The 22,025-nt window shown below is 41.9% G+C and overlaps 1 protein-coding gene across 3 annotated transcripts; it reads left to right on the top strand.

Annotated features, from left to right (window-relative positions):
- The first annotated feature begins 486 nt into the window (after positions 1 to 486).
- nkx2-3 (NK2 homeobox 3) lies at positions 487 to 13,020 on the top strand. Of its 3 annotated transcripts, none has more exons than XM_085994266.1 (3): positions 487 to 890; positions 9,147 to 9,572; positions 10,931 to 13,020. In XM_085994266.1, exons 2-3 carry the CDS (start codon positions 9,239 to 9,241, stop codon positions 11,563 to 11,565), a joined length of 969 nt encoding a protein of 322 aa, XP_085850392.1. In that variant the 5' UTR covers positions 487 to 890; positions 9,147 to 9,238; the 3' UTR covers positions 11,566 to 13,020. The 3 variants fall into 3 exon arrangements, with proteins under 3 accessions (XP_085850392.1, XP_085850393.1, XP_085850391.1); XM_085994267.1 differs by lacking the exon at positions 487 to 890 and having other exon boundaries at positions 5,776 to 9,572; positions 10,931 to 11,561; positions 12,375 to 13,020; XM_085994265.1 differs by lacking the exon at positions 487 to 890 and having other exon boundaries at positions 5,777 to 9,572.
- Positions 13,021 to 22,025: the final 9,005 nt, after the last annotated feature.

Genomic DNA, 22,025 nt, shown 5'->3' with positions numbered 1-22,025 from the left:
TGTTTAATAACTCTAAAAGCCATATTGCAAAATGAAAAGCAACACAGCGTATAATCGGAATAGATACAGAGCAACCGAAGACTTAAAAAGCCTGCAGCCAATAACTTTTTATCATTGTGTTAATGTAACTTGGTTTATCATTGCACCTTTTATAAAACTGTGTGTGTGTGTGTGTAGAGGTGAAGAATCAGGTAAAGTGTGTAAAAAAAATCTTGACACCACGGTGGAGCTCCTACAATTCCAACAACAATGCCCTCTTAATGAATATTACATTATCCAAGTATTTTCTTTAACAGATAGTTGTTTAAAATGTGTGTATATATCTCCTTACCTGCTAATGCATTTACGCGTATGTCATTCCTAAAATTCAGCTGTGCTCAGCATCATCCTAAAACGAAACATATTCTTATTGGGGGAGTGAAGTATTTCTTTTGTTTCCCTCACTTGTTTATTTTAGGATGTATTAGGATGTGGTCGGCCGGCGAGGTATTGCATCATGGAAAAAAACAGCTTGTGTCTCGATTTCTCCATTTAAAGACAAAAGCTGGGTGCCTGCACTAACAGTCTGGGGCAGGAGCGCTGTGAAGAGAGTGGAGGCTTTAATCTAAACAAGATATTGTTGATGGCGAGCGGATGGGGATTATCAAGCTGTCTTCTGCCGGAGTCTCAGTAGCATCCAAGCATTTGGCAGTGGCGCCGTGTTGTGTGACAGGTGTAGCGTTTCTCTTTGTTTTTTTTTCTCTTCACCTCTCCGAGCCAGGTAAAGCATGCATACATGCAAATGCCGTAGGGATCCCTGACAATATGAGGAATCTGCATTATTCAGTCAAGAGATGATTTGCCATATCTCCCAGCGTTGGAAGAGAAATCAAGCAGAAACGCCATTAACGGTATCACGCGCAATTATGCTTTTATTGCCTTTTTAAAAAATAATAATATGTGCTTATTGCTTAGTTGCTTGACAATACGCAACACATTGTGCACAAGTAATGCAATATTAGGAAATTACAAATGCTAGCAGTAGGATTGAAGGGTTTATTAAAACAGTGTAGATACCTAGAACACGGTTAAAACAGAACTGAAATCATCTGAGCATGCTTGTCAATGTTACCAGATTATTTAGTGAATTGCTCTGTTAGTGGGTGGGCATGAGGTAGATAGATTAAATACGTACATCAATCATATTTGGGTTACTAGATTAATATTCAGACCGGGTATTTTTGAAAGACCTGCTAATTATGTATTTTATTGGATAATAAATGCCGAATGCAGGATCAACCACCAGGTGAGTAAAATTAAGGGAAACGGTTTGAAATTGAAAAGAACTTGCATCTGTATTGCTTCTCGTCACGTCTCTCAGAAATATTTCACATTTGAAAGCGACGTTTTATATTATATATATATCTACACACACACATATATCTACACACATATATATCTACACACACACATATATATCTACACACACACATTATATCTACACACATATATTATACTCACATATATATATCTATATATATAATAATCTACACGCATGTATATATCTACACACACACATATATCTACACACTCACATATATATCTACATACTTATATTATGCTCACACACATCTATGTATATATATAATCTACATATATGTATATATCTACATACACGCATATATATCTACACACTCACATATATATCTACATACATATATTATACTCACACACATCTATGTATATATATATAATCTACATATATGTATATATCTACATACACGCATATATATCTGCAAGCACATATCTATATCTACACACATACTTATGTGTATATATCTACACACAGGCACACTCATATATCTATATATACACACACATACACGCATATATATAATAATACACATGTATATATCTACATACGCAGATATATATTTCTACAAGCACATAAAAATATCTACACACGCATATTATATATACATACACACATATATCAACATACATATTTGTGTATGTCGTGTGTAAACGGGTTTCTTTCTTTGTGTGTGCCCTCACGGTATAAACGTGCCTGTGTGGAGGCCGCTGGATAGAAATGTTGCTGCGGCGATCGCGCCATTTATAAACCCACGGGTAATGAATGTTTAAGAAATTAAAAGGATGAGGAAAAATCAGAATCGGCTTCTATAAATAGGGGTGGGGGGAGGGGCAGGGAACAATCTGAAGTTAAACATCTTCAGTTGCTACAGATCCAGATTTGCTTGAATTCGGAGACAAAATGTGCACCGGCTCAATTGAGAAATAATGAAAGGGAATAAAAAATTACTTCCCGCTGTTTAGACTTTGACATCCATCCGTATTCGCGTGACAACGAAAAACGCAGAAAGTTTTTCCCCAACAGCCATTTTCCCAGCGAAAACTGCCCTGTGATTTATTATTCGCTGGCTGTTACGAGGCAAGGCGAACACTTGTTTATACTGCGAGCAGGGAGAGAAGAAATATCTTTTAAAGGCCCCGGATGCTCAAGTATCCGCAGAATAAACATTCAGTATTTTAAACATCTTCAGTCATGTTGTTTGGAATGATGAGTTTAAGGGGAAGGGGGATAGCAAGTTCATTTCAAGGGATGGCCTCCTTTGGGCTCTCAGAGAGACTCCTTTAACAGTACTAAGGCCGAATCAGTCTGCCTGGTATTGACTGTTCTGGGGTGAAATAAGCAAATGTCCCCTGTTACCACACTGGAGATCTGTGTCACTTTGGAACCCTGCTTTACTCTTTGTGTGAATTGCAGTAATGATAATCTACTCGTTCTGCTTATTTTAATAGAGCCGCCTTTTACATTATAAATTCTACATTTACTGCGTCCATCCTTATTTAGCATCATGCTAGGAGTCTGGTAGTCTTTGGCTCTAACAAACATGACGGGCTCTTGTGTAATTTATAGATCTTCTCAAGGGCAATTAGGGATGGGCAATAATTGCTGGCCTTGCCAGCGACGCCCACATCCCGTGAATGACTAAAAAAATACACTGTACATATGCAGATATATGTGCAGTTTATATATATGTGTGTGTGAATGTGTATATAGCTATATATATGTGTGCGTGTGTGTAGATTGTGTGTGTATGTAGATATATATATTTGTGTGTGAATGTATATATATGTGTGTGTGTAGATACATATATGTGTGTGTGTGACTGTAGTATATATATAAATATAAATATGTCTGTGTGTGTGCGTAGATGTATGATCACTTTCCGGTAGTCAGTCCCCAGGTCGAAACGGTAAAGGTTCAAGCTGAACCCACCAGTCCATCTCCCTGTCCTCTGGCTCTTTAGGCTGATAAATGTGTTTCACAGTAGTATTTAAATATGCCAGAAACAGGGAGCGCGTTGTTATTAAGTCTGCGGGAGGCTCAGCAGTTTGGGTGAAGTACAGTACTTTAACAGGTTTAAAGTAGGGCTCTGAAAGCCCATTACAATGGCTACAGTAAACACACACACGGAGTTTCCTGTTCTCTGGTGGCTCTTTCGCCGCTAACTTTCTATTCAAAGCAGGTATATATTTAGCAGGCTGCCTGGACACGCTTGGTGATTGTGTTATCTGCAGGAGCTCTATCATTTTTTTTTTAAAGGGAGGTTTATAGGTTGCTTAACTGCTCTCGCTCGCTCGCTCTCCAAACCCCTTCCCTTCCCAGCGTCGAGAGGGTCTCGCCAATCTACGACCATTCGACAGCTGCTCCAGAGCCCCGATAGTGTCAGATCCTATCGGCCGACACCGCCGGCGCTGTTGCTGTAGGAATTTTAATTGAAATAGATGGGTGCCTTTCACGTGATAAGGTATTAATAAACCAGAGATTATCGACTTGAAAAGACAAGCGCAGGCAATAGAGATTGTACAATATTGATATACTTCCCTTTAGTTGTGACACTGATTGAAGAAATATTAAGCTGTGCAATTATTTATATTAGAAAAGTTCCACTTAATATAGATCAATGCCACTGACAGTAAACTAGAGTATTAGAACCGACGCGTTAATTGTATTCAGTTACTAGATTATTAAAATGACTTTTAATAACTTTTACAATTTATAATTTGACAGCATATTGATAAATCGATGACCCTATTAAATGCCAATTTAAACGGAGGCCTGAGAAACTGATAGGAGCGGGTGCGGGTGCAGTATTGCTGGTGAAAACCGCTACCCCAAGAAGGCTTGCTACTTATATCAGACATGCTTGCATTTTTTGCATCTAATGAAACGCAGGACAACGAGTATTTATTTCAATCTGCAAGGTCGAGGTGGAAATGTATTAAAGCCATATGTTAACAAGATGCCAGGGAGAATGCCCGCACTAATTGCTAACTATTGGAGATAGCCCGCCCTGTGTATTGGGAACCATTCGTAATTGGGAATAATCTGCCAGGCGAGGTAGACGAGCCAAAAGCGTTGTGTTGTTATTATAAAGTATAGTTGGATTCTGCAGTGGGAGAGTTAATGTACTGGATAGATAAGCGTGGATGAATAAAAGACTTCCATTTATAAAGTGCCTTATCGCGGCTCTTTGGAGCACCGCAAAGCGATGGCCCGAATGGTCGCTGGCTCCTTATGTTCTAAGTGAAGTGGTGCTCCCCCTTTTTCTCTGTTTTAAAACAACAAAAACTACACGCTTGTCCAAATCTGAAATGGCAATTTATTTGTGGTCCTGTAGAACTAAAAATTGAGGAACGGCCTATAACGGACGTTCGGTCGCACCAGCACAGAATCCCAATTCCCCTCTATTCCCAATACACGGAGGAGTTGTATGTTCGATGGGCGTCAGGTAATGAGTCATATGCTAGATTACTAAATTAACTTTTAAACATGTTTACAATTTGTAGTCTGACAGCGATATTAGCAAGCATCAAATCGATGATCCCACTGCATGTTAATTTAAACTGAGACCTGAGAAACAGGTAGGAGCGGGTGCAATTTAATTTATTGCATCAGTTGCAATAATGGCAGCTTGTAAAAAGTAACAAGATAGATGTGCATCCATCCGAATTCCTCTCTTTAAAACAGTCATCATTAAATCATATGTCATAATTTTACAGTTAGATGCGAAAATCTAGCTGGATTAAAGTGCATTCAATTCATTGTTTTCCACTATTTAATTTATAAATAAGTGATGGAAAGACTATCTAATAACATGAATTCCGCTCTGATGTCCTGACACATACTTTGTCATATTTTAAAAGTAAATCGTGCAACATTGTAAGGCGAGTGAAATAGTTTTTCAACACGTCTTCAAAAGGTATGACCAAAAAAAAATGCAGTGATGAACACCCATCAGATATCCCCTCCCCTTCCATCGCTCGTATATCAGTTAAACATCGCTTCGTTGGGTATTCTACCACCACTGCAACGCTTTAGAAAATGCTGCTATTCCAAAACGAAGCGAATGAGCTCTATTCGTGCATTATCTGCATGTAGCCTACTTGAGTTCAATTAAACTGAAAAGAATTGGATTGCGAGGCGAGTTCACGCTCGCTTCGTTTGGGATCTCGCCCAAGATTTGAGGTTATAGCTCCCAGCTCCGTTCAAGAAATGAGTGGGGGTTGGTTGCGGGGGGGGGGGGGGGGGGGGTAGAGAGGGGGAGGGGGAGGGAAGAGGCGTCACAGTGTGAGAGCAAAACAGTTAATTCCTCTCTCCCGATACCTGCACCTTTGCGGTTTGGCACAAGGCAGGAGCCTTCCAACATCTCAATTTATATGCAAATCACACACATAAGAACATAAGAACATAAGAACATTTCAGGAGAAAATAAATAAACGAATGAAACACAATGCTGGGCTAATAATAATTGGGCTTAAAAATAATGGAATAGATTATTGGTGAAAACAGAAGTTAGTGCTTCAATTATTGATTAAATATTATTAATTGAGTTCCCCCAAATGACTTGCTCGTTAAACTGTCAATTTCTATAAAATCACTTTCTCTTCCTTATGTTAAAATCTGCAACAGAATCCCAATTTCTATGTCTTTGGTTTGAACCCTCCCTCATTATTTGATCCCCGGCGCTTTAGGAATTGCTAAAAGCGTTAATGAACTAATGCGTTCACGGTCAGGTCTTGCTGCTAGGTCCGGCACAGTGTTGGGTAGCTGATAGTTTGAATTGAGAAAGAAGTACTGATGCCGCGTTATTTGATCTTGACAAATAATCGTCATTGAACTGGTCGGCAGGACGGTGTTTAATGAAATCATCTACTAGTTTTCAGTGGTGCGTTTGCTAACACTTATGCTTTCAGTTTTAGCCTCAATGCAGGGAGCGGGGTCGGTTTAGAATCGAAAAACGCATCGATCCGATTGCATGCAATCTAGCCGCGGCGATTACGCGAAAAGGTAAAAACGCATCAATCCGAATAAATCCGCATTTAAATTTTAGAAAACTAAAGCCACGCGTCGCGCAAAATGTGTGGGAATGGCCAGCCGATCGCAGCAGTGATCTAGATCTGATTTCAGCTCACTTTAAACTCCAAGCGGTTGAGAGAGATTCCGATACAAATCGAAAGCCGAAGAAAATATTATAGATTGTGTATGTAGATTTGTTATGGAGTTTCACTGAGGCGCGAGGGCAAGGAACAGCAACACTTAAAAAAAAACCGGTTACTGCAGTGCTCCACAAACCAGCACGTTTTGCCAGAATATATCTACCCTCTATTTTTTTGAATGCTATTTTAATTTAGATATGTAGTAGGTCTTTTATTGCTCTTTTATTAATGAACATTAAAATACAATTGCAGGGTGAGAAAAACCTGAATGATAAACCTATATTATTGCAATTAATATTTCACCTGTTCATGACACCGCCACGATTTAAAGAAACGAGGCGAATCGAACAGTTGTTGTTAGATAACACTAATCTCGAGTTTTAAAAGACAGTAGATTTCAGGAATGTAAACAGTTCAATGAGCTAGGATGATGGTTGTTATGAAGTGGACCGAGTGGTTTATATTGTAGGTGTTTTCCGTGACACTTCCTTTCTCTTATTTGAAAAACAAATCTTTGAATTGAACTGTGGTAGGCCCAGAGTTGATTGTAATTATATTTAAATAATGACATTTCCACAAGTCTTCCTTTTTGTAAATCTTTACCAATCCTAAATAAGGCCGCTTTTGTTGGTACCGGCGACTGTGACCAGTTAAACCCCCAAATATTGAAGAAACAGGTAATATATAAGCTGCAAAGTGGGACAATAACAGTACTTATCGCCACGATAGCCTCGATTTTCACCATCCCCAGCCCGCAATAGGCTTGAATGCGGCGTGAGGACATTGCAATCCTATAGCAAAGCTGCATTTTTCAATCCGCACCCCCAATTACTTCCCGAAATTAATTTCGCAATTATTTGGAAACATTTGAATATGTCTCGCCTATCCGCCGCGCCGCGGCACGTTTTAAATAATCCTAGAAATGTTGCTGGGTGTCTTGTAAAACTGCATTCTGCCAACTCTGTCGGCGCCTCTTCCATTCCCGTAAGTTAAGCGGCAGAGCGGATTCCTGCTCTGCGGTAAGATTGTCGAGGAGAAACACACCGATAAGCGGGAAATTAAAATCGGAGCGGACTACTTTTTCCGAAGGTCTCTGAGAAAGTTATTTTTTTAATTATTACATGCGGGCATGTCGCAGTTTTTACAAGTTTGAGGCTTTTTTTCCCCCTAAATTCCCCAAAAGCTTTGGGCGCTTGAATGGTGCTAAAGTCTTGTGTACGCTGTCCCGTTGCACTCTGTGGAGCTGCTTCACCCGCAAGAGGCCCAGAGATCAAAGACAAACCTATAGGGGCGGAAATAGGTTTACATAAGAGATACATTCCTTATTGCGGCTTATTTCTAGATTTGAAAAAGTATTTTTAAATTTACAAAAGAAACACATTCACATAAATGAAGAACCTAGCACCTCCTCAGTTCATTTTCAATGTGTGATCTCTGATATGATCTAATGTTGATATATGTTGATAATGTGCAATATAGGAGTAAACTGATTGATATAATCATACTGCCAGCTACAAGGTGTGTATTATAATTATTATGATTCATAGCGATAGCTGCAAGCTATTATTACGTTTCGTACTGAAGATACGTTAAGATCGAAGAAAGAATAATCTATCAAATGGGGGGTGGGGTAATATGTCTAGTCGTATTTACTTTTATCTCTAGATATATATCAAATAACATTGCAGATATAACAAATGGCCGTTTTCTCCAGTATTAAATTACAGCGTGAGAAAGTGTTAGAAAATCACCCATAGACCGTCCCTTTACCTCTTCGATTATTTTTTTTCTGTAAGCATTAATCCTACAAATGTGTTCGTGTGGCTATTAATACTAAGTAAGATTTTATTTAAGTACAGCGTTCACGGTCAATAGTTATTTTGCACTTTATTCAAATAATGGCTTGTCGTGACTATCTGTTTTTGTATGCAATGAATACTATTTAGGTAATAATAAGAATGAGGTATAGTTTAAAAGATTTTTAAAAATATGAATGAATGGCTACCAGCTAGTGCAGTAGCACAAATATAAAGAAACTGTTTGGATTTGCTAAAATGCATATTAGTTTGGTTTTATTTTTTATAGTAAAGATTGATATATTTAAAGATTGATATATTTTTAAAAAACAAAGCCATCACTGTGCACTATGATGTCAATGCAAAGGCTAAAAGATATCATTTCGAATTGTTTTTTGCATTGCTTCACCCCTGAAATAATCCAGCCCCATTTCGGCTGCTGGCTGCATGCGGGCCAGCTCCTTTGGCCCGGGGATTCGGCGAGGCGCCGGCAACGCCGGTGTAGCCAATCGGCGGCCGGGGTAGAAGTCGGCGCGCTTTCCTCCTCCCTTCCCTCTACGCCCCCGCCCCATTTTGGGCGCAAGTGCGCGAACGACGTCCCCAGGCTCTGCCCCGCCCCCCTTCCATTGTGACGCCACCCGCTTCCCGGGGTGGCCGAGCAGTAACAAAACTGGACTCGGCGATTCTGCACAGTGCGCAACCCATTGGCTGCAGCAACAAAAAAAAATCCCACCTAACCCACTGTAGTTGCATGCAAATTTTAGCAAAGAGAGGGAGAGAGGAAAAAAACATTGTGCAATTAAGAGGAGTTTGAGATCTTTTTTGTTTTCGATTGCAATTTAGGAGGAAAAAAAGCGTGCTGGGGTTTTTTTTTAAAAAGGGAGAGAGAGATTAAGCTGGCGGATTTATAATTAACTTTCCTCGCATCTTGCCCGATGATGCTTCCAAGTCCGGTCACATCGACGCCATTCTCGGTCAAAGACATTCTGAACCTGGAGCAGCAATCGCGCCAGCAAGTGGCCCATCATTTGAAGCAGGATTTCGCGTCTCAGTTCCCGCCGCCGCCGCCGCCGCCGTCTTGCATGCACGCTGCGGGAGACACTTCCAGCTTCTCGGACGGGGAGGAGAAAATCCCCTTCCTGAACTCTCTGTCAGTGCAAGACAGTCAGGGCGATGTGAGCCTTTCTCCCGAGCTTTACGTCCACGCAGCACTGAGGAGTCCGTGTGAAATCAAGTTAGAAGACGAAATCTTACGGGATGAGGCCAAGAGTAAGTATCTGATTAATGTGGATTAATTGGACCGTGCAAACATTTTTTTAACTGTGAACCTCTGATTGGTTTAAACTTTTAAAACGGCTGTATGGAAATGTAAGTATTTTAAAATATAGTTTAAAAAAAAGGTTTTGCAAAGGCGGCGTTGGCGTTTTTGCTACCCAGTTCGAGCGTGAAGCCTTTTAACGTTGCTTTCGCGTGAATAGGATTCATGCAGTTCTCGCTGAGCAGATCGACATGATCAGCCAGTTAACATTAACCCCCCACACCCCAGTAATTCCTGGAAAATGAAAGTAAAATTACACCGTTCAAAATCACTTTTTAAATTTAATTTTCGAGGATGTTGGGGGGGGGGGGGGGGGATGATATGGTGCATTCTTAAGACTCCCGCAAGACTTCACTACTAATGTGGAAGAATATATATTTTTTAAATTGCTTTATATTGATCGGTTCTTATGCAGAGAGCACCGGGGGCCCCCATGTCCATTGAGAGGCAGGGATATAATTACACAGGCCCCTGCAAATTTCCAGCATTTACAAGCCGGCCCCTTGAACCAGTTATTCGGGCTGTAAGCTGTGCTCGCTTCCTTTACTGTAATGCCCTTGTATAGATTTTGTTTTGCACTATACAGCATGTTCGTGCCAGCATTTAAAACATTCAAACACGCTCCTCGAACATGTAGCCCGTTTTGGGCCTGTGTATAGGGCGACCACTGACAACAATTATAGAACAAAGTTATTAATTCAAGTATTTAAAAACAGTTTTTACTTAATATTGTGTGTGTGTCCCTACATCACAAACAAAGTCGTGTTAAACACTGTGCTGAGATAATTCAGAGTGAGAATGTGGCATTTTAATGAGATTTTGTTTTCGCCTACAAACAGTTGCACTCCCATTTTAAAAGACAGATCTTGGCAACAGATACTGACTTACATAAAGTTTGAAAAGTATTGCTTTAGTGCCCATAGTGATTTTATTTCACTTTAAGTGAATTAAATGAACATCTTCGCACTATTGTGGAATTAAAAGGCACAATAAAAGCGACGACGTCATATTTTAGCCTCCAATTTGAATATAATTTAAAATTTGGTGGAGTGCGAATGAATTTCCTGAGTCCCAAACGCCTCTAGAAATCTGCCTGATATGAAGTAGATTAAAATCAGTCTCACCAATAATCCCGGATTCAATAATTACAGCAGCTCACAAATATATTCCCGGAACCCGAAATATTATTCTTTAATTCATTAGATTTTTTTAAAAACACGGTGTTTTTCCTGTTATTGTTGGAGATTACGTCCCCTGTTGCAGGGTGTAAGTCAGACGTGCTATTAATGGTTCGCTCGTGTTTCTGCAGAAAACTGCTCGTTGAAGAGATCTCCAGAAAGCGAGGACAATAAAAGAGAGGACGCCGAACGACCGAAGCAGAGGCAGAGAAGGAAACCGCGAGTGCTTTTCTCACAGGCTCAGGTGTTTGAATTGGAGCGAAGGTTTAAGCAGCAGAGGTACCTGTCCGCCCCAGAGAGGGAACACCTAGCCAACACTCTCAAACTGACCTCCACCCAGGTCAAGATCTGGTTCCAGAACAGGCGTTATAAGTGCAAAAGGCAGCGGCAGGACAAATCCTTGGAGATCGCGGGACACCATCACCCGCCTCCGCCCAGGCGTGTGGCGGTGCCGGTGCTGGTCCGGGACGGCAAGCCGTGCATCGCAGGATCCCAAAGTTACGGCAGCCCTTACAGCGTGGGGGCCAACGCTTATGCTTACAACGGCTACCCGGCCTCCTACGGCAGCTACGGCGGCACCCCGGCCTACAACGCAAACTACAGCTGCACTTACAGCAGCATCCCCTCGCTGCCGCCTTCCTCCGCGCCCAATGCCTTCATGAACGTGGACCTCAGTAACGTGAACAGCGTGATGCAGACGCAGTCTCACCAGGGAACCGCCGTGTCTGCATGCCAAGGGACTCTACAAGGCATCAGGGCTTGGTAAGGTGACTTGTGAGGCGAGACGCTTTTGGATGTATTCAATTGCCCTGAACTTTTTTTTTTAATGTAGATCATTTGAAAAATTAAAGGGGGTTTAAAAAAAAAGAGACCAACCTTATGGTTACATTTCAAGATCCCCGCCTGGAAAACTCGTATTGATTGCCGATCGGTGGGATGCTATCCGCCAAATATTATTCTCGTTCCCTGTGTGTATATTGTATATTATTTTCTAACCCATGTAATTTCATCCTATACGGTTTGATTGTATGTTAGGCTCCGAGGAGAGAACGAGCACACGAACCATCCGCCATGTTCTGTCCTCCGAAATTGTGTCTCCCAACACTAGACTCAAAAGGGATATATGAAGAGAATTTAACAATGCAGATAGAGAAAGGGGAATGTGTAGACACACCTCGACTTTGGTGTGTGGGATTGTTTTTTTTTTACAGTGTTTTACAGTCTCACTCTCCAGTATTTCCCACATCTCCAGAGACCATACTGGTTGGAGAAAGGGCCCTACCAATATTTTTTTTTTAAACTCATCCTTGAAGCTGTGGGTAAGGCCAGCATTTATTGCCCACCCCTAGCTGCCTGAGAAGGACGGTGGGCCTTCTTCTTGAACTGAAGTAGTTTGATAGAACTAGACCACTTCAGAGTGAAGTTCAGAGTCGTCCACGTTGGTGTGGGAATGGAGTCAATTTTAGGCCAGACGGCAGGTTTCCTTCCCTAAAGGGCATTAGTAAACCGGTTGGGTTTTTTTTACGAGCGCCCATAGGTCACTTTTACTGATACCAGCTTTTTATTTATTTCCAGATTTTGTGAACTGAATTCTCAAACGGCCATGGTGGGATTATGAGCTAATGCTCTCTGGATTACTAGTCCAATAACATAACCACGCTACACTACCGTACCCAAATATGGGGTGCTTGTCGCAGTTTGAACTGACCCTTTCACTGCGGAACTCCGTCCTTGGTGTCACAATTGAAAGTCAGGGATTTGCCTTATTCGGCGAGGGTGGGAATCAGGGACGCCGGGACAGCTCGGCGACTTTCTGAAGTCGTGCGGCCTTTTCGATTCCCGCACGGTGAAAGGGAAGGGGTTGTGCACACTTGAAATAGCTGAAAATACCAGGAAAGCAAAAGAATAAATCAATAGCTGTGAGCGAGGCCTCCTTTAAGGAGGGGCAGAAAAAAATGAATACGCCTACTTGTTTCCCCCAAAACGTGTCATGCATTCTACCGAAGGTTCTTCAGAAGCCTCGCTCTAAATTGTACTTTAGTTGTGAGTGTAAAAGTTTAAAGGACATGTATAAACTTATGTATATAGCAAAGCCTATTGTTAGTGAAGGGTCCCCGCCCCCAGCTTGTATAATACACTCTGCTATACAAAGAACTGCTGGAATACACTAAGTGGAGTGTTAAGAAAAATAAATGTTGAGGTGCAATATGTTCATAACTGAGTACTTTGTGTAAACTTGTGTACTTGTTCTGCATCCATTATTTTCGATGGGCGCCTGTAATTAGCATAAATGCAACTTTTTGGCAAAAGCGACACGGCACATCCGCAGAATAGTGTCACTCAGAAACAGTTTTAATTTAATAACACTAACGCGCCTGTTAAAAACGTTTCCCCGTGTGTTGGGTGACTAGTCTAATATCTGTCCGTCAATCTAACCGCCAGTAAGAGCATAGCTCTAATTTTTTTAAAACCTATATATATGCCCGCGTATTATTTAAAATATGTTGGAATAAAAAGAACTGGCAAGCAATTCTGCATCACAATGCATGGATTTGCAGGTTATTAAGAGGGGCAAGCGGTTCGCATTTTTCTACGTTTTAATCGACCCCACGAACTACTGGTGAAATGAGACGTCAGGTTAGAAATAAAAAGGGTTTTAGCCGAGCCAAAAGGCGTCGCCTCAAGTTCCTGAAGGGACCTGTAAGCACCAACAGCAATTTCAAGCGTGCTAGAGTAACGAAAGCGTCACTTTTTGTGTGTGTTTCAAATAGGTTTAAGAAAAAAAACATTTAAAAAAAAACCAAGATAGTTTTAAAAGAAAAATCCCCGGACGAAACTTTTATTAAAAAATTAGTGAAATGTGTATTCAAACGTTGTGCAAAAAAACCGCCCAAAAAGCTGCTTTTGTGTGACCGTGTCCTTTTGCTAAATTGCCTCGCACAGAGGTGGAAAGGGCATCTCCTGCCACACTCGACATGAATTGTTCATGTGCCAAGCGCCGTGAAAGAGAAAGTTATTATATAGAAAAAGCCTTTTGAGAGGTGTGATTAGAAGCCCTAAATACACTGAAAGAATGTCCGTGTTAAGACTGCAAGGTAGGTACAATGGCTTTTACTGGGCTCGGGAACAAAAGGTGTGTGTCGGAAGGACGGGGTCTCCGCGGAGAGACAAAACGCCAAACAGGCGAGATTGACGTTTGTAAATATGCCCCATTTAATAGGCTGATTAATAGAACGATGCCCCAAAATCTGTTTGCTTTATTTTTTGTCCCAACCCCTCCTCCCCATCTTAACTTTTTTGTGTGTGCGCGGTGAAAGGCGTCTGATTAGGGAGGAGGAGGGGGGAGGGGGGGGGGGGGGGAGTCCCGCAGCAGCTCGCCGTCTGAAGGCAAAGCGAACATAGGATTCAGCAGGAGGCAGGCTGGCCGAAGCAGGGTTATTATTGTTGCAAGTCTATCAACTTGTGCTGGGATATTTCAGACGGTTGCACGTCTTAGAGGTTGTGCCGCCCCCCCCCCCCCCACCCCCACCCCGCCCCTTGTTGCAACAGTGCATTAGAGAGAGGCAGAGAAATGGGAAGGAAAGGGAGAGGACGAAGGCGATAACTGGAACAGAAATTGCCCAGTCAAAAAAAAACCGCATAATATTTATTAAGTATGATAAATCGACACCAGGCATAAATACAAGCACATCATCAGAGTACTTCTGGCTGTTTTCTTTGTATTTAAACACTTGCGGTAGTGGCGGTGTGTTTTTATTGAATCCAAACTCTCTGAGAGAGTTCCAGATGTGATAGACGCCATCGCGTGCAAGTAAATGAAATAAAAATTGAAGGCGATAAGTGAGAGAGCAGGAGTTGTCATGTCCTCCTTGTAATACCTCACCGACACAGCTCCTAAATCACAGTTAGCCAGGGCTTTCTCACACAGCACAGTCGCTCGGACTTACCCCTCCCCTCAAAAAAAATACATGAACATTTTTTTTTACAATTAAGTCTCCACTTGCAAAATTAAATCAGAAAGTTACCTCGGTGCCGTGCATTGCATTTAAATATATATATATATATATATATTGCTGATCAAATTAGTTCTAAAAAAACAGTTGGTTTAAAATGTATAAAGGAGCGGCTTTATTTCCTAATGGAAGCAGACAGAATTTGTGAAAATAAATTTCCCTAGTCTCTCTCAGAAACGCATACTCGCACCCAGTGATATACACACAGTAACGTGGGCATATGCACACCCGCCTAATACTGTACACACTGAAATACACTGTACAGCAACTCGCTCTCTCTTTCTGACACACATTCACATATAGATTCCTACATTACAACAGTGACTACACTTTAAAAAGTGGCTGTGAAGCGCTTTGGGACGCCCGGTGGTCGTGAAAGGCGCTGTATAAATGCAAGTCTTTCTTTCCCTTTAGATAGGAATTTGTAGACACACACAGTCGTATACACTGGACAGTTATGCGCACAGGTACTGGTATACACGCAGAAATCAAACGTACGCGCATTCGCTCCTAAACAGAAATCTGCACATATATAACTCATGCACAATGTATGCAAATACAGACCGAAATCTGTACTCTCACAGGCACACGGAAACACACAACTCGCCATGCCCGCACAGTCAAACTCCGGTTTGACACAGTAACAAGTGCATAGACTATTTATTGGATCGAGAGGAGAGTTTAAACATACAGGACTCCGCATGACATTAGGTTCCTTATTTGGGGCAAGTCGGGGAGTAAATTAAAATGAGGCCGAATGCAAATTTTATGTAATAATCGGAGATGATTGGTTGTGTTAATCTCTGGATAAGTACCTTTCACGCCTCTGATCAACACAGCGTGCTACATTTTGCATGCTCGCTTGGAGACACAGTTCCATGAAAACTCCAGCGGCTATTTCTCAAACAGCACAACTCGATCCCGCTGTCAGCTAGGTCATGAAATGAATTGTTGTAACTTCTAATGGCAAAAAATGATCACAAACCGCGTTTTTTAAAAATATTAGAGATAAAATAGATAGACAGGAGCCGGTGGGGGACACAATGGCGGGGAAGGGATTTGGGTTTGTGGTCAGGAGGCCCGTGAGATATAAAGTATTCCAAATGCAGCGAAGCAAGTTACCCCAGCCCCAGCAATGTTCTTGCTCCTAATGTCCCCTTCGCGGCTGATGTTTAAAGCAAAATGGGAATTATTCCACCCAACCGCTGTTCCGTATTTCACATCCCCCGAAAATGAAGATCATGTGGTTACGGTGTCCTGTTTCTGAATCTTGATCCAGCTTTTCTTTTGTATTCCTTCACGAGATGTGGGCGTCGCAGGCCATTTATTGCCCATCCCTAATTGCCCTTGAGAAGGTGGCGGGGAGCTGAGTGGCTCGCTAGGCCATTTCACAGGGCAGTTAAGAGTCAACCAACATTGCTGTGGGTCTGGAGTCACATATAGGCCAGACTGGGTAAGGACGGCAGATTTCCTTCCCTAAAGGACATTATTGAACCAGATGGGATTTTTACAACAATCCGGTAGTTACATGATCACCATAGCTTTTTTCAAATTCCAGCTTTATTTAAATAACTGAATTTAAAATTCCCAGTTGTTGTGGTGGGATTCGAACTCATTGTTTTACATGGATTATTAGTCCAGGCCTACCGGATTACTAGTCCAGTAACATAACCACTATGCTACCGTTCTATTTTATCACTGACATGCAAACTTTGCACGAATTTGTGTCGTGACAAAAGCCTCGCTTCATATTCCATTACTAGAAGTAGCCCACAGTGGGTGACTAAGGATTCTCTAGTCGCCATGTAGTGAACCCATTGCTGGGGTTTTCCTAACGAAATGGTCACCGAACGGGTTTACCATCTCACCGGAATGAGCGAATATAGGAGGGAAGTGTCTGAGGAAGGCGTTTAGGATTTGCCTGGAGATTGGGGTTTTATGCCACCGCTTCACACAACGACTGGTGAATTTGACCTCATAATCGTCAAACAGTCGACGATTAGTAGTGCAAATTCAGCCACTCCCATCCACGGTGTGAATGGACATGACACCAGAGCAGTGTTAGCGGCGCTGGTCTTGCGACCGGTTTTTTAAAAAGGCCGCCATGTATTACTGCTTGCCATTCGGGGCCTGTTAATGTGTTTAGACACGGCTTGTTTACAGGGAACAATCCTACCGCTCATCCTTTCAGAGATAAGACGGACCTATTGCTGCGATTGTGGGCCAGCGGGTCTAATGGACAGATAATTAGCAGCAAACAAAAGGAGGGTCTTTAAATGGTGACTGTCCAGGGGACGGACCCACTTTCCCGGCTGGCTCACTACCGGTGAAACATACCTGCATTATCAGGATAAGTGGCCCAAGAAAAATCCCTGCATTGAATCAAAGTAAATAAAAGCGGCGACAGAGTGGCGATGCCCGCGGACCACTTCAGCCAAGAGTTGGTGAGTGTTTGTAATGGGAGTTTCAGATTGGTATCAGCTCAGGCTGAACTGAAACCGTGCAATACAATCTTTTACCTATTTTTTTGGTTGCAAAACAAGTGATGTGGTCAAACTGAATACCAAGATGCCAGCACCATCGAGGGAGATCTATGACTTGTTAAAGAAAGGTGAAAAAAATCCGAAATGGAAGAGAGAATATCAATAAAAAAAGATTATATTCTGTGTACTAACTAATATATTATTAAATATATGGACATAAATGTATTACTATGGCGGAATGTCTACCAAGTGTAATTGCATATTTACCAAAAGTAATATTTCTGTGGTTATATATTCTTTAAGATATACTGAAGTTCATGCAAACTGCACTCCCACCATTTCGAGGCATCACCACCGTAGCGACCCTATTTATTGTCCTGATAGCATCCGACGGTCAGTTCCAAGCCTTTCTCCCAGTATCCAGCATCAGCCAGGGATCGCTGCACGCGAGATTGAGGGTCCTCTGAAATAGGAATACTGCCCTGGGGTCCGATTGAGAGAGGAAGAGGAGGGGGGAAAAAACCAACTCGAGTAAAATAATACAACAATTCAAATCCAACACTTTTTTTTAAAACAAAATGTTTTATAGCAAATTCTGGTGTACATTTCAAAATAGACCAAATGGGAAATGGGAAAACCCAAGCAAACATGACCGCTCATGCTTGAGATCGAATCAATCTTGCAGATGAATTAATATTCTCATTTGGTCTCCTAAGACAGGTCCATTTAAATATTGATGAAAAGGTTAGGGAGCGAAGCAGCGAGGATCTGATTGAGAGGTGTTCAAAATTATGAGGTGTTTTCATGGATTAAATAAGGAGAAACTGTTTCCACTGGCAGGAGGGTCGGTAACCAGAGGACACCGATTTAAGATAATTGGCAAAAGAACCAAAGGGGGAGATGAGGATTTTACTTAACGCAGTGGGTTGTTAGGATCTGGAACGCGCTGCCTGAAAGGATGATGGAAGCAGATTCAATAGTAACTTTCAAAAGTGAATTGGATAAATACTGGAAAAGTAAAAGTTAGCAAGGCTCCGGGGAAAGAGCGGGGTGGGGGGGGGGGGGGTGGCTAATTGGAGAGCTCTTTCACAGGCACGATGGGCCGAATAAGAACATAAGAACATAAGAAATAGGAGCAGGAGTAGGCCAATCGGCCCCTCGAGCCTGCTCCACCATTCAATAAGATCATGGCTGATCTGATCCTAACCTCAAATCTTCTATCACCCTCCATCCCACCCGAACCCATGTGATCTCCCGAGAGAGGCGAAAAACCAGATAAAAAACCCAATGGCCAATTTGGGAGAAAAAATCTGGGAAATTCCTCTCCGACCCATCTTGGCGATCGAAACTCTTCCAGGAGATCACTCTGTCCCTATATTTTCTACAGTACTTACCTTCTGTAAAGGCGATCTCCACCCCAGCCAGGAACAGGAATAAAACCATCTCCTGAAATCTAACACAGAATTAGAACACAAGAAGTAGGAGCAGAACCAGGCTACACGGCCCCTGGGCCCGCTCCACTACCCACAGGGCCATGACCGATCCGAACCTAGACTCATGTCCAATTTCCTGCCCGCTCCCCGTAACCCTTAATTCCCTTTACTTCTAGGAAACTATCTATTTCTGTTTTAAATTTATTTAATGATGTAGCTTCCACAGCTTTCTGGGGCAGCAAATTCCACAAACCTACCACCCTCTGAGTGAAGAAGTTTCTCCTCATCTCAGTTTTGAAAGAGCAGCCCCTTATTTTAAGATTATGCCCCCTAGTTCTAGTTTCACCCATCATTGGGAACATCCTCACCGCATCCACCCGATCAAGCCCCTTCACAATCTTATATGTTTCAATAAGATTGCCTCTCATTCTTCTGAACTCCAATGAGTAGAGGCCCAATCTACTCAACCTCTCCTCATATGACCTCCTTCTGTGCTGTATGATTCTATGATTGTGTATTAGTTAAATACAGGGAGAGAAAGTAAATCGTGTGTGTGGAGGGGGAGAGGGGAGAGGACCTGAAGCAACATATAAGCCCTTTACAGTATCCGATACACCATTCACAGGGTGACTGCACCAAGATGGCAAGACAGAATGTGCCCTGGTATATAAACATCTATTAACCGTTTCAGTTGAGAATGCACAGCACGGTTAATACCCTTAAACGTGCTTGTAGACGATAATCGGATCACAGAAATAAGATGTTAAATATTCCAGGGCGGTGTCGTGTCAGTGTTTTAACCAACTATCGCAGGACGTATGGTAAGAGATTCATCTGTAACACTCCACAATCAAGAGGGAAAACACAGGTTTATTTTCCGCTGGTGTTGTGGATTGCAAGTGGAAACTGATTGGGACAAACGAAAAGAAAGTCCATTCATAAAAGCAAATTGACCTACATTCCGGATTCAGGGCATTTGACCAATTATACACATATACATAATTATTTGAAAATAACAATCTTTAAAGAACGGTAAATAGAAATGCTTCCACATACCACGTGTATACATTTGTACTAATACATCCTCCTCCTCCCCCACTCTCCACAGTATTACTCCGAATCTCTTTGCAAATTACATCAAGTTCAGTCGTTACCAAACAATGGCGAGAAATGAGTGCAACAGAGAGCTGACAAAGGCTGATGTCATTAATAATGAATCGACCGATCATTGATACTTGATTTGCCTTCTCCTTTATCCTGCATTTTCCAACATTGACGATGTTCTGCACTGTTCTGCATCGACTCATCTAGGTGTCTCAATAAGAATACAAACTGGAATAGAGTAGAACAAGATAACACAACGTTGGCTACTGATTAACGAGAAGACTTCAACACACACCGGCCCCATGCAAACAGGCAGCCGTGTATCCGTACACAAGTCGGCACAGATCTGTGACAACATGTTACAGATGTGACCAGATACCTATTGCTAAGACTTAAGTAACAATTAAATAATTAACATATTTAAATATACTACCTGTCCCAGCCGCTCCCCAAAATATCATGACACCCAAATCGCTCTTCATCTGGCCCCTCCGTGAATAAGAAACGATATTTAAGAGCAATCCTCTGGACTCTATGCTTGAACAATTCAAGGAATGGCTTTTCCGAGATACCGTGATTTTTCCTCCGAGGCCTGCGCTCTCGCCCTCACACACTAACACACACACACTAACACACACATACATACACACAGAAACACACTCATACACACACTAACACACACACAGAAACACACTCATACACACACTAACACACACACACACACCAACACACACATACATACACACAGAAACACACTCATACACACACACACCAACACACACATACATACACACAGAAACACACTCATACACACACACACATACATACACACAGAAACACACTCATCACACACACACATACACACAGAAACACACTCATACACACACACACTAACACACACACATACATACACACACAAATACACTCATACACACACTAACACACACACATACACACACTAACACACACTAACACACACACTCACACACTAACACACACACTCACACACTAACACACACACATACATACACATAGAAACACACTAATACACACACACTAACAAACACACACTCACACAGAAACACACTCATACACACACACACTAACAAGCACACTCACACAGAAACACACACTAACAAAAACACATACACACGGAAACACACACACACACACTAACAAACACGCATACACACAGAAACACACACGAACACACACACATACATACACACAGAAACACACACTAACATACACACTCACACTAACACACACACATACATACAGAAACACACTAATACACACACACACTAACAAACACACATATGCACAGAAACACACACTAACATACACACTCACACACTAACACACACATACACACGGAAACACACACTAACATACACACTCACACACTAACACACACATACACACAAAACACACACTAACATACACACTCACACACTAACTCATACATACACACAGATACACACACACACACACACACTAACAAACACACATACAACTAGGGCAACTAAAGTCAGGGCTTCCTGGATAAGGAAACGGATAGAGAATATGATGAAGTAGAAAAAGAGCACGTATGACAGATGTCAGGTTGCAAATACATCTGAGAATCAGGCTATATATAGTAAGGTCAAAGGAGAAGTGAAAAAGAAAATAAAAGGGGCAAAGAGAGGGTATGAGAATAGAATGGCAGCTAACAGAAAAGGTAATCCAAAAGTCTTCTACAGGCATATAAATAACAAAAGGGTAGTAAAAGGAGGGATGGGGCTGATTAGGGATCAAAAAGAAGACCTACGCATGGAGGCAGAGGGTATGGCTGAGGTACTAAATGAGTATGTTGCATCTGTCTTCACCAAGGAAGAGGATGCTGCCATAGACATAGTGAAGGAAGAGGTAGTGGAGATACTGTAACCATTCTATGATTCTATGTGAGTGTGTGTGAGTGTGTAAGTGAGTGTGTGAGTGTGTAAGTGTGTGTGTGAGTGTGTATGTGTAAATGTGAGTGTGTGTGTGTTTGTGAGTGTGTGTATATGTGTGTGTGTGTGTATATGTGTGCATGTGTGAGTGAGTGTGTGTGTGAGTGTGAGCGTATGTGAGTGAGTGATTGTGTGTGTGAGCGTGTGTGTGTGTGTATGTGAGTGTGTGAGTGTGTATGTGTATGTGTGTATGTGTGAGTGT

The sequence above is a fragment of the Somniosus microcephalus genome, chromosome 8 (assembly GCF_052327205.1).
Source record: "Somniosus microcephalus isolate GS21.2 chromosome 8, FLI_Smic_1.0, whole genome shotgun sequence".
Taxonomy (NCBI): Eukaryota; Metazoa; Chordata; class Chondrichthyes; order Squaliformes; family Somniosidae; genus Somniosus; species Somniosus microcephalus.
The sequence above is the reverse complement of the archived record's forward strand: the minus strand, read 5'-3'. Positions and strand labels throughout refer to the sequence as shown.